Here is a 13713-nt window from a genome sequence, read left to right as displayed (position 1 = left end):
GGGTGACATGATAGCAGTGTTCAAATATCTCAGGGGTTGCCACAAAGAAGAGGGAGTCAAGCTATTATCCAAAGCGCCTGAAGGCAGGACAAGAAGCAACGGATGGACACTAGTCAAGGAGAGAAGCAACCTAGAACTAAGGAGAAACTTCCTGACAGTTAGATCAATTAACCAGTGGAACAACCTGCCTCCAGAAGCGGTGAATGCTCCAACGCTGGAAGGTTTTAAGAAGAGACTGAACAGCCATTTGTCTGAAATGGTATAGGGTTTCCTGCCTGAGCAGGGGGTTGGACTAGATGACCTCCAAGGTCCCTTCCAACTTTACTATTATGAGAGTAAGTAACCAAGATTTTATGAAATAAGTGATTGAATTATAAAATGTAAAGATTAGGACCATTTCATTTCTACTGAAAACGAACCATTTGATAATGCAGACTATACTTTCTGTTTATTCCATTCTTTGTCCGATGACTGCATGTATGCATTTATATTCATATATACCCACTGTGCTATTCCCTTTCAAACTAGGCAGAATTATGTGAAGCCCAGAAAGCCGTCAGAAAAATTAACGGCAGAACAAATTAACACAAGAAAGAAGTAAAAGAAAAGACCACATTATTCAACAATACTTCTCCATACTTTTTTTTATACTTTATCCTTGCTTCCAATATATCCCTTCAATGCTTCGTACGTGGGGGTTTTTTTAATATGTTTTTAGTTTTTTCACTTCTTTTTTGAGAAACTTGGCAGACTCCATATATTCTCAGGCTGAGAATGGGGGGCACACAAATCTAAAGGAGAATGCTGCTCCAGAGGACAGTGCCACTGATTAGTGATAGTGAAGCTAATGCTTTCTGCATCCCATCAGATGATGTTACTTTATTGGCTTGTATGATTATTGTTCTCAGCTTAAAAAGGAGAGTTTGCAGTGTCTAAATAATTGCCATACATGGGACTGAGAGCTTATAGAAATGTCTTGGTGAGCTTTCAGTGTATTTCTCTCTCACTGACTCTTTCATCTCTTTTAGGCCGGAGCCATTTTGGGATGGAACATACAAAGCCACAGCGTTTACAATGGACGTGGTTGGGTCACGCTGAGCTAAAGTACCAGGGCTACATCCTGCAGGTGTCCACCCTGCAAATGTACATTCTTTTGTGCTTCAACCATGCCGAGGTCCTGACTACCTTGATTCTTATTTCATTGCTTCGTATCTGTGCTTAGTATTTATCCATCTGCTTTAGCTTTATTGACATTGACTGGACTAGGAATTGAATAATTGTAGACAAAACTATTTATCCTCTCCATTCCTTTCCCCTGTTCCTTGCTTGTGGAAGGGAAAGCATTTTATTAAAAATTGGAAATGCTTTGTACTGAGGCATCAGTGATAGGGAATTCAGTCTGAACATGCTCTATTTGGATTTATGTTTAGTGCAGACGTGTATAATTTGTCCTTTTCATAAGATAAGGATGTTTTCTCCCTGATTAGGGTGAGTGTGGTGGCATAAAGTTGGATCAATGACTTTTGTTTATCAGCTTGTGTTCAGCCGGCTAGTTTGCCTGATTTCGGCTGGAGGTGGCTTAGGGGTTCTGTTGTCTGATATTTACTGGTATTGCTTATAAAGGCAGAATTAAAAATCTGATAATTCAAAATAAAATAAAAAATAAATTTAAGCTGCAAACCGTTGTATAGAATCTCTTTCAATGAGACAACCTCTTCTGGGGAAAAAAAAAAGTATCTTGACATTTTCTGCAGTGTTATAATCGCAGTAGGATCTGAAGTCATTCTGAACGGGATGGTTGTGCTGAACGGTTGGTGATTCTGGATTGATTCTTTCTGCTCTCTACTGGGAATCTGTCAGCAGCTCTTCCCCTTATCAGTGGCCCATATCCCTGTAAATGGGTTAGGATCTCAGAATGGAAGGGTTATTGAATTTACAATATTCTTTACCGTAGGGGCTGAAGACTAGATGTCACAGCTTTCTTTTCTGTCTTTTTTTTCATATGTTCAGCTTTACTTTTTTCTTTTATTGTTCCAGGAAGTTTCTGCGGAGACACTATTAGAAGTCACCGGTCTCTCCCCTGTCCTCCTAAGTCACGCTCTGAAACCTCTGACAAAGGAGAACGGGATACTTACCCAGAGGCAGAGTAAGTAGAGAGGACATTCCTCTAAAAGGGGATACTGAGAGTTTGTAAAGTTGGCCTGAAAATTTGGGTGGGATTATGACTTTTTATTTAGTAGGTTTATATCCCACCTTTCTTCTGGGAGGTCAGTGAGTACTGTCCATAGGGTTTTCATGGCAAAGATACTGGAGTGGGTTGCCATTTCCTTCTCCAGTGGATCACGTTTTGTCAGAACTCTCTGCTATGACCTGTCCGTCTTGGGTGGCCCTGCACGGCATAGCTCATAGCTTCATTGAATTACGCAAGCCCCTTCGCCACGACAAGGCAGTAATCCATGAAGGGGCAGTGAGGTATACCGTGCTCTTTTTCTTTCTGTTTTTCCTTATATGGCTGAAAGATAGTAGCTGGTCTAGTTACCCAGCGGGCTTGCACAGCTGACAGTGAACTCAAACCTGGGCCTTTCTCTCTCATTCTCTTCACAAAAGAATCATTGAATAAACTTTTAGTTGATTTCATGGCTCAGTGAAGAAGCTTCATTACAACTTCAGGGATGAAGTTAAAAGAATTTTCCCTAGTCATGTGTCACAGAATACAGCTGAATTTAGGAAGGCAAAAATATCTTAGCTCTGCTCAGTCCCTGTCTTCTTTGACTGCTAGGTATTTTGAGGCTGAATGAGGGGACATTGGGCCAGCCAGCCGGTCAGCGCCTGTGGCTCTTGCCCAAACAGATGTATTTGAATGTGGAAGAAAACGAGGGCTGTGCTCTGGAGAAGAAGAGGAATACCATTTGCTGTCTCCTTATCCAGATCTTGAAGGCTGAGAAAGAGATGCATATTGACAACCTGGTATTTAAGGTATGGAATGCAAGGACTTAAGCCCCTTGCTGAGCGGCCAAAAAGAAGGTCTGCTGCATTCATTCTTTCTACCTTGTTCAGGTGATTGATGCCTGCCAGAAACGGGAGTTTGGTGGTACCCAGAAATTTTTGAACTTTTGCTGTAGTAGCACAGATGTCTTCTCTTGCATCCTGCATCTGCTGAGCCAAGGTTACATCCAACGCCAGGAGGACAACCCACATATCTTGGAGTACAACTCGGCAGAGCCCACCACACCTCACCGAGGTCAAGCCCAGCTCATTTTTCAAAACATTAAATGCCAAAAAACAAAGATAGCTTCTGGGAAAGATACAACCAACAGGTAATGCTGTATTTTAATTTGCTGTGCATATATACCAGACAGTGAAAGCAATCCTTTGTTGTTGTTGTTGTACTTGATAAGGCTTTTCTTGTCAGATTGGATACCCTTGGCCTTGACACAGAACAGGTTCTGATGGAGACGGTCCTCTTGCCTTTGGGACGTACAATGAATCAAGAAGAAGTTGAGTTGCTGATGACCCAAACAGTGGAGAAGGTGTCAGATACTCTAAGCGTGACTACAGATATAGCTCAACATCTGCTCATACACTGTAAGTGGAATGTGGATGTTCTGATTCAGCAATACACGGAAGACCAAGAGTCGATGCTATTTTTCTCAGGGCTGCAAGTGCGAAATCCTCAGCCACCTTCAAGCCCTGTCAGCCACTGTCCAGTGTGTGTGAATCCTCTGAGTGAAACAGACGATCTGCCTCTTCTGTGTTGTATGCACTACTGCTGTAAGGTAAGAGCTTTTTTACTACTCTGATAATAGGTATTTGGGATTGGGTATAATTGTTTTCATTCTGTCATATTAGTAGTGTGTTAGTGTGGCATCTTCCTTTGGAAGCCTGAAACATCTTGCATTTCATTCATCTTTGTGGATTGCTGTGGACTTTTTGCATATCCATGAAAGAGCATTGTCAATATATAGAGCTGGTTTCCATTCCTGTTCTCAAATAACTAATAGCATTTTTTATAGTCTGTGATAAACTGCAGTTAAAATATTCCATATTTTTTCCTCTTCCTTCATTTTTTTTAACTAGTCCTGCTGGAATGAATACTTGACTACTCGGATTGAACAAAATCTGATTCTGAATTGTACATGTCCCATTTCTGATTGCCCTGCACAGCCCACTACTGCCTTTATCCGCTCTATCATTTCCTCCAAAGAAGTCATTGCCAAGGTAAGCAGGATAATTATAAAAAGCAGGCTTAGCCAATTGAAAAACTGACCAGTCCCCTCCGGAAAGGAATTTTGTTCTTATGAGTGGATACTTGCTATATTTTCAAGCTTGAGGGTTATCATAGAAGGTTAAGCTGTTAATCCATTATGCTAGGTATGCTTAATTTCACATTAGTAGAGACTCTCTTGCTGTATATAACTACTGGTAATTGTTCCTTAACGCCCAAAATTGGGCTCAGAATTTTGGACCTGGCTTGATTTTATGACCGTTTGTATAATGGTCATTAAGGCAAACCATCTGGTCATTAAGAAATCCAGCACATCCAATGGGAAAGTGGCAAAAAATATTGCAAGTTGCAATCACAGGACTCTGGGATGCTGCAACTAGTCATAAATGTAAGTCTGCTGTCAAGAACCTGAAATGTGGTCACTTGATGGGGGGGGGGAGAGAGGAGGAGGGGCACGACAGAATGTTTTACAGTAGCCAAAAGTGATATATGGGCTGCAAAGCTCCCTTTCTGAGACCCTCGTAACTTCAAAAGGTTGTTATGTGACCAATCATTAAGTGAGGATTATCTGCAGCATTATTTTTTTTAAAAAAATTAATCTTCTTAAAATAATTGGAGCAATTTGCTCTGCAGCTGTCTCCTCTGTGCAGTGAGTATTGATGGAATCTAAAGAGTACTTGGTCAAAGTACTTGGTATGTGACTTTGTAGACTAGCCATATATGAAACAAAGTAAAAGATTATTTTAATTTTTTTTGTTTTTTTATCCATATATACTGGTTTGCATACTGTTGTACTTTCTTTCTGTCTTGTATATTATGTTATAGTAAAAATAAAAAAAATAGATCTAGAAATAGTCCCCTAAAGTATATTACTGGAGGGTGCTTGCACCGAGTCTTGTCCCTTAAAGGTTGCCATCTAATGGGTCCTACAAAGCATGTTTTTAATAGGAGCCCCTCCCCTATGGAGTTTCTTTCCCCTGGGATCTGGCAGGCTCCCATCCTTTTAGTTTTGTGGAAAGCTGAAAAGGTTTGGCTTTTCCCCTAAATGCTGGGATAAGGTGAGGCTGCAGCCTGAGGATTGCATGGTTTGCTATATTGGGGATTGTGGGTCAGATCCCTGGTTTTCTTGGTTTTGATTTTACTATTGCTGTGAGCCACCTAGAGTTGTATTTTGTGATACATGGACAAAATAATTTGTCGTATTTCCTTTGCTTTTTGTATTTTATATTAAATATTTATATTTATATTACAGTAAACCCTCAGTTTAATGTGCCTCAATTCAGTGGACCTCTACTGAATTAAGGTGCTATCCTAAATAGAATTATCTTTAAAAAAAGAAGAAGGAAGAAAAAGAAACCTGTTGAAAAAAGTGCTTCGTTTGTTAAGAGGTTTATAACGTGCATATAACACAAATACGTCCTCGATATTTTTAATGAGAACTCCAAAGCTAACGTTCATGCATTTTTTTTAAAATGCAGTATGAGAAAGCCCTTCTAAGAGGTTATGTTGAATGCTGTTCAAACCTCACTTGGTGCACCAACCCTCAGGGCTGTGATCAGATACTCTGCAAGGAAGGCCTTTGCTATGGAGAAGCTTGTTCAAAGTGCTCTTGGATCTCCTGCTTCAGCTGCAATTTTCCCGAAGTAAGGCTAACATGAAGTCTGGCGGCAGGGGGGGCTCTCTCTTTCTAGGACTTTTTAGCAGATAGTTCAGTCTCTGGTTTCTTCACAGGCTCACTATCCTGCCAGCTGCAGTCACATGTCTCAGTGGATGGATGATGGTGGTTTCTATGAAGGAATGACTGTGGAAGCCCAGAGTAAGCACCTGGCCAAACTCATATCTAAACGCTGTCCAAGCTGCCAAGCTCAAATAGAGAAAAACGAGGGCTGTCTACAGTGAGTATGTTTCCCAGTACATTTCTGTATAAAGAGGGGAAAAATATACAAGGAAACTTCAGCAATTTATGGTTTGTTGTACAGATTGGATTATTCTGCTTTCTCTCTCAAAGATAAATTGATTTGCGTCTTCCTCACTTTAGAGGCAAGAGCTTGCAAGGCAAAGTAACACCCAATTTGATCAACTTTCTCCATCCTGGTGCCCTTTAGATGTGTGGGAACTACTGTACCTAAACCACTCTGCCATTTTGGGGCATTTTCCTTAAGTAGTTTTCATAATACCAGTCCTATCTCCATTGTCATTTAAGGAACATTCTTTTCTCTTCTTAATCATGTCGATGTGTGGATGTTATTTGTTATTATTGCTAACATTCCTTTGAAAAGTTAGAATCTGGGTACCTTGGCTCAACATTTGCAGCCTTAGATGCTCCTCATGTAATCTTAAATCTCACAGGGCAAATACAGTCCCAAAAGAGCTTAAAGAATATCTAGTTATCATTTTATTTAGTGTTTTCACTGACCATGTTTGGATGTGATGCCATAGGCAGAGCATCACCTGAATATTACTATTTATCATATTTTGAAGAGAAAGTGTTCTCTAGCATTTGCTTTTATTTTTATCATTGAAGCAATGTTTCTTCCTTTTCCTTTTTAATACTGTGGTGCCATTCTGTACAGCTTTCCATGTTTTATTTATTTGGTCAATTTACGTGGCCACCCATCTCAACAAATCATAAAAAACAATAAAAACATTAAAAACCATCACCCCACCCCATAGTCTGCTGGAGAGTACACTTAAGTTCCTACCAACACAGCCATTTTGGAAGCTCTATGTTACTAGAGCCTTGGTGGAGCAGTGGGCTGATGCCTCCTTAAGTAACACCAGCTGCCTGCAATTAGTGCAGGTTCGCATCCCACCAGGCTCAAGGTTGACTCAGCCTTCCATCCTTCCGAGGTAGGTAAAATGAGGACCCAGATTGTTGGGGGCAATTAAGCTGACTTTGTAATAATGCCGCTTGGGGGGTGTATGAAAGCCCTAATAAGCAGGCATATATACATAGAATGAAGGCTACTGCTAAGTTTGTAAGCCGCCTTGAGTCTTCGGAGAAGGGCGGGATATAAATGGAATAAAAATAAAAATAAATACTAGATTCCCCAGGCCAGATGGAAAAGCCATGTCTTAGAACGTTCCAGAAGTCCAATAAGGTCGGGGTCAGTCTGAACTCAGGGGGAATTATTATTATTATTATTATTATTATTATTATTATTATTATTATTATTATTATTATTATTATTATTATTATTATTATTATATTTGTATACCGCCCTTCTCCCGAAGGACTCAGGGCGGTGAACAGGGCACATATAAAAATACAGAATACAAAAATTAAAAAGAGAATTAAATACGAGCCCGAACTAAAAACAGTAGAAAAATGTAAAAAATCCCCAATAAAAACCCCAGTACATCCCCCATCAGGCCAGGCCGGCTTGTTCAAATAGGTAGGTCTTCAAATCGCGTCGGAAGGAGCGAAGGTCAGGTGCCATCCGGAGCTCAACCGGCAGCTGATTCCATAAAGCCGGGGCGCCCACAGAGAAGGCCCTCCCCCTAGGGGCCACCAGCCGACATTCTCTGACCGGTGGCACCCTGAGGAGGCCCTCTCTGTGGGAACGCACAGGGCGGAGGTAAGTTGACGCCGGCAGCAGGTGATCCCCGAGGTACTCCGGACCCATGCCATTTCCAATTTTTTTGTGGGGGGGGGTTACTGTGGCAGAAAAAAACCTTTCCTACTGGGTCCCGTCAGATGATATTTCTTGGTGGAGGGACCTGGAGCTTGCTCATTAACATGTACTTAGCTGAAACAGTTACATTTCACATTAATGATCCAAAAAATGTAGTTGGTGGCCACATCTTACTAATGGCCTTCATCCCCATTATATGCAGTATGACTTGTGCCAAATGTAACCATGGATTTTGTTGGCGTTGCCTGAAACCTTGGAAACCAACCCATAAGGACTACTACAACTGCTCTGCCATGGTAAGTGTTTATGCAGAAGACAAATAACTTTTTTGATATAGGAATATTCTTTTCTAAGGAAATATAAGTAGTAATATTTTTTTTTAGGGTAAAGCAAATCCAGGTATTTTTTTATTTATCCTGGCATATGGTAAATAATATTACTTTTGTTTTTTATCATTCTATACCAATTACTAACTCTTTTATGTTTTCGAAGTATAATTACACCTGTAATTTTGGACTTCTTTTCCAATGTACATATAAAATCTACATTATATGTATAGTTCTAAGAAATTTTAAAAGAAATAATGTTTGCTGTTACTTTGAATACTTGCATTCCATTTCTCTCCTTCAGGTAAGCAAAGCAGCTCGACAGGAAAAGCGTTTCCAAGACTATAATGAAAGGTGCATTTTTCATCATAAAGCAAAGGTCAGGATCACTGTTCTGTACCCTAGCATGCATCATCAACCATGTACTTTTATGTATTGGTCGTCTTAGAATATTTAACTATAGACCTTTCTAGTCATTGAGAACAGTAATATGTCATCACTTCATCCACTGAAAAGGCAATTTAGAAAGATTGTTTTGTTTCAAAGCAGTAAATGAAATTAAACCTTATTATTAGAAGAGAAAATGCCTTTTCCTCCCTCTTTCTGCATTTTATCAGGAAAGTAGAGTTCATGTCCTCATTTTGTTATAAATGCTCTGCAAGAAATCCTCCTCAGTGTTGTTCTTTCAATATTACTCTAGACATTTTATATACATAAAGAGACATATAAATCCTTTTTGGAATAATATAGTCAATAAGAGTAGACATCAGGGAAACTGATGCAGTCCTCTTCAATTTCAGGAATTTGCTATGAACTTACGAAGTAGAGTTTCTACTGTCAGTGATGTGCCACAGATTCGGACATTGACTTTTGTTGTTGATACCTGCAAAGTGCTGGAACAGGCACGAAAAGTAAGTCCCATCTTTTAATGTATGCTACATTTTTCTGCAGCATTGTCCCCTTCTTTTCAATTCTGCTTTTTTATTTTATACTTTTTATAGCCCCACAAAGGATGTAGAAAGTATAACACACAGGAGGAGGTCCATAGCATGTGCATAGAACTGTATTGAATGATCAGCATTTAAATGAAAGAGTGGAAATAAAAGTATTTGGAAAAAAATGGAGTGAGAGAACAGTGTAAAATTAAGAGGCTAAAATGTTATTGCAACATGATATTTTAATTCAGTAGAATGCAGAATAATAAGGCATTTGTGGACACTTTCATTCTGTTCAAAGCCTAAATAGTATTTTGTCAAATTTACATTCAAAGTATAGTAATCATGAATGCGTCCTGATTTATTCTGAAGCAATTCAGCCATTGGCTTAAATTTGAGATAAACTTTTCTCCCTAATTTTTTCAAGATTATTTCTCTGCAAATTTCTAAATCCATCCATCCATCCTTCCTTCCTTCCTTCCTTCCTTCCTTCCTTCCTTCCTTCCTTCCTTCCTTCCTACCTACCTACCTACCTACCTACCATTCGTTTCAATGAGGTTTTAAAAAGAAATGTTACGACACCACATCTTCTACATAAGACGCCAAGTGTTTTTTTCTGTAGATTTACATAAGGGCACTACTATATTAGTTGCTGTGTTTTCAGTTCTCTTCCTAATAATTCTAACCTTGGAATTTGCCTGAGTTGAAATTTTCATTGAGCTGTCCACAAACATTCCAGGATCTGTTTTGGAATCAATCACTGCTTGCTTAGTTCCCATTAATGTCTATAAGACATTCAAAATTTTGGGTGCCAAAGCATCATTTTATCATTTATCATTTTAAAGCCAATTGTGTGTGTTGGATAGATTTCAGGTGGGACTCTTTGAATTTCATTCTTTAGTGTATTGCTAGGTATAGTTTGGTGAAACTTCACATTTGGCCTTATCCCTTACTTCTAAGACCAACTGGTGATCAAAAAATTAAAATGTAGCAATCCTAATGCTAGCCAGGGACCTCATTTTGAAAATCTTTCCATGTGAAGATTTCCCATTACTCTATTTCCTATTCAGTTACTGTTACAACATCTGTCCCCTTATGATGTAGATGTTAAGGTTGCTCAGAAGCCTTTGGTAAAGGTCTGTATCAAAACTTGAAAAACCTATTGGGGACTCTCTTTTCAACATCCTAATTGGCATCCTCAAAGAAATCTAGGTGTTTAGTGAGCAAATATCTGCACTGGTGTTTAATGTCATGTTTAACATTGTTCTTATGATACAGAAAATGCATTTCTTTGGAAGTCCCAAAGGTCCTTTTTTAAGTGGGAACTGGACTTTCTTGGGTTTTGCTTCTCATTCAAGAAGCTTCTTCAGCTCTGACTGGAGGGTAGGGAAGAAGCTTCTTGGAAGAGAAGCAAAACATCTTCAAAGAAAAAAAAGAAAGTCTAGTTGCCTCTTGAAAAAGCACCTTTGGGAGAAACATGACCTGGATGACTTAGAATCTTCATAGACATTTCTTTGGAAGATACCTTAGAAGAATCTATACTGGCTTTCAGGGGAAAAAACCCCCTCTCCAGAATGCTTTTTTATTCTTAGTTTTTCTTTGGATTCTTGCTACAAAGTCTTTGTCATTTTATGGATGTTTTATAACTAAGACCATAAAAGAAGTAGTACAAAAACATGGAAATTTACCCTAGCATTATTTCCCTCCAACTCCAAGAACCTATGCTTTAAATTTGAGCTATGAAATATTCTTTTTCTCTCTTGCTCTAAGTAGGAAGGTGGTACTATGCTGTGACAAACTTCTTCCAATTACTTGATTCTAATTCTCTAAGGGAATATCAGAGGAGACGAGCATGAGGGGTCATTACCTTCTCTCTCTACTCCTAGTGAAACCATTCCCCCAATGGAGAGATTCAAACTGGAATCATTTATATGCATTGTGATACATGATGTGTTTCAGGTTCTGGCATATTCCTGCATCTACAGCTACTATAACCAGGACACAGAAAAAATGGATATCATGGAACAACAGTCTGAGAATCTGGAGCTGCATACTAATGCTTTACAGATCCTTTTGGGTAAGCCATTATTGACATGCAAATAACTGTCATTTATTTGAGACAAGTTAATTGAATACTGGCAATATTTGTAATATAAAGGTAAAGGTAAAGGTTCCCCCGCACATGCGTGCTAGTCGTTTCCGACTCTAGGGGCCGGTGCTCATCTCCGTTTCAAAGCCGAAGAGCCAGCGCTTGTCTGAGAACATCTCCGTGGTCATGTGGCCGGCATGACTAGACGCCAAAGGCGCACGGAACGCTGTTACCTTCCCACCGTAGTGGTCCCTATTTTTCTACTTGCATTTTTACGTGCTTTCGAACTGCTAGGTTGGCAGAAGCTGGGACGAGTAACAGGTGCTCACTCTGTTATGCGGCACTCGGGATTTGACCCGCCAAACTGCCGACCTTCTGATGGACAAGCTCAGCGTCCTAACCCACTGAGCCACCGCGTCCCTTAATATAGAAAGCATCAATTGTCATAATAGTATTTCCTTATTGCTGCCAGTACAGATCACCCTTGCCTGCAGGTTCTACAATATGCTGAAACAGTAATTATTATTTTTTTTATTGAAAAGTTTTACAATACATTTTATTTTTAACAAAACAAAACAAAACCCCTCCCAACCCCCTCCCCTCTTCCCAACCCTCCCCAGCACCTCCCTCCCCCCTCCCCGACTTCCCAGAGCTAAATACAAGGTATAAAAGTACAAACAATCATAGTCTACCATATGCAAACAACAATAAACTATTAAATCTATCACACTTTAACTCTTATAAAATAACTACAAGCAATATAAATATCACATCAATACTTATTCAAATGCTAAATGAAACTTTTTAGTCCCATATTTATTCTGGATATAATCAATCCATTTTTTCCACTCCACAATATATCTCTGTTGCGAATGGTCTTTCAAGTACGCTGAGATCTTTGCCATTTCTGCCAGGTTGGAAACTTTTAAAGTCCATTCTTCTATGGTCGGCAGTTCTTCCTTCTTCCAATATTGCCCTACTAAAAGTCTCTAATTAAATTCAACATCAACTTAGTGTCCACAACAGTAGTGTCAGTAATAATGCCCAGTAAAAACAATTGCGGACAAAACGAAACAGTAATTATTATGACTCAGTTATTTCTTCCACGCTTTTTTCTGTATTTTCATTGTAGTGACCAAGAAGACTTAGGGTTTTTTTTATGTTTTATTGATTTTTAAGAATCACAGTCTTTAGTGCTTAATAAACAACAGTTGTCTGGATTCACATATTTAACATTAATTTCTTCAATATAAATCTGTTCAGTACTGCACAATCCAGTATTTTTTCCCTGATCCTCCTTTCTTCCCCACATTTTTTTTCCATTTTCCCCTCATTTCACAGTTACAATTTTTGGTATTATTGGTATATACAAATTTAGATATAAACATCTTCATCATATTTTACTAATGTCATACAAATAACAACAATATCAATTCATAAAACAATATCCTATTTTTCCTGCTCTTCTAGGGTTTGATTTCCCATCAATATTTGAAATATCTTTGTCAGCTTTGATTTTCTCATTAATTATATTTATATAGCTAAAATTTTTATTCATCTAATCTTCCTCTTATTTTCATATTTCCCATATCAAAAAAAAAGAAAGAAAATGCTATTTTAATTGTCTCCCAAATTGTGGCATTTTCCCTAACAGCACTGTATTCCATTTTTAAAAATCTTCTTTGCCATTAGATTTATTTTGCAGACCTAAGGGGTAAAGGGTCTTTTACATTTTCATTGTTATAGCTAAATCTTACAGTATTTTGTTTGTATATGGTCGTTCGTATTTTCCTTCTTTTATCTCTTCCGTCTCTAAATTCATTTCCTCTGCTTCGTCTTCTAGTTTTTGGTTGGTTTGTTCATAAAAGGTAAAGGTAAAGGTTCCCCCGCACATGCGTGCTAGTCGTTTCCAACTCTAGGGGCCGGTGCTCATCTCCGTTTCAAAGCTGAAGAGCCAGTGCTTGTCCGAGGATGACTCCGTGGTCATGTGGCCAGCATGACTAGACACCAAACGCGCACGGAACGCTGTTACCTTCCCACCGTAGTGGTCCCTATTTTTCTGCTTGCATTTTTACGTGCTTTTGAACTGCTAGGTTGGCAGAAGCTGGGACAAGTAACAGGCGCTCACTCTGTTACGCGGCACTCGGGATTCGACCCGCCAAACTGCCGACCTTCTGATCGACAAGCTCAGCGTCCTAACCCACTGAGCCACCGCGTCTCTGATTTGTTCATACTTTGTAGTTATTGCCTGGGAGCTTTAATTTGGAGATTTGCTCTTTTATATTATCTAAATTGTTTTTGGTCTCATTATGGTTTCTTTTTGCGTTCTTTTTGTACGTAACAATTGTTTGGTGAATTAGTTGCAGCATAGAGTATATTTCCTTCTGAAAGGTGTTTATTTTTTCTTGAGTCATGGTTCCTGGAGATCTTCTAGTATCACCAATCTCAGTAAGAGTAGATCAAAGTTTATGTGTAGCCTTTATAATCCAATAGGTTAGTATAG

General features: G+C 39.0%; 1 protein-coding gene across 1 annotated transcript in view; it reads left to right on the top strand.

Annotated features, from left to right (window-relative positions):
* Positions 1–13713, top strand: part of LOC310631618 (cullin-9-like) — a 61562-nt gene that overhangs the window by 35485 nt on the left and 12364 nt on the right. The window contains exons 27-38 of the mRNA XM_083348203.1: positions 1029–1174; positions 2038–2146; positions 2780–2976; positions 3058–3317; positions 3413–3776; positions 4078–4218; positions 5704–5868; positions 5957–6120; positions 8063–8156; positions 8491–8565; positions 8987–9097; positions 11081–11198. Of these exons, the coding sequence (XP_083204329.1) occupies positions 1029–1174; positions 2038–2146; positions 2780–2976; positions 3058–3317; positions 3413–3776; positions 4078–4218; positions 5704–5868; positions 5957–6120; positions 8063–8156; positions 8491–8565; positions 8987–9097; positions 11081–11198 (1944 nt within the window). The remainder of the gene's footprint in view (positions 1–1028; positions 1175–2037; positions 2147–2779; positions 2977–3057; positions 3318–3412; positions 3777–4077; positions 4219–5703; positions 5869–5956; positions 6121–8062; positions 8157–8490; positions 8566–8986; positions 9098–11080; positions 11199–13713) is intronic.

This window comes from Vipera ursinii (assembly GCF_947247035.1).
Source record: "Vipera ursinii genome assembly, chromosome: 1".
Lineage (NCBI taxonomy): Eukaryota > Metazoa > Chordata > Lepidosauria > Squamata > Viperidae > Vipera > Vipera ursinii.
This window is presented reverse-complemented; position numbering and strand designations above follow the sequence as displayed.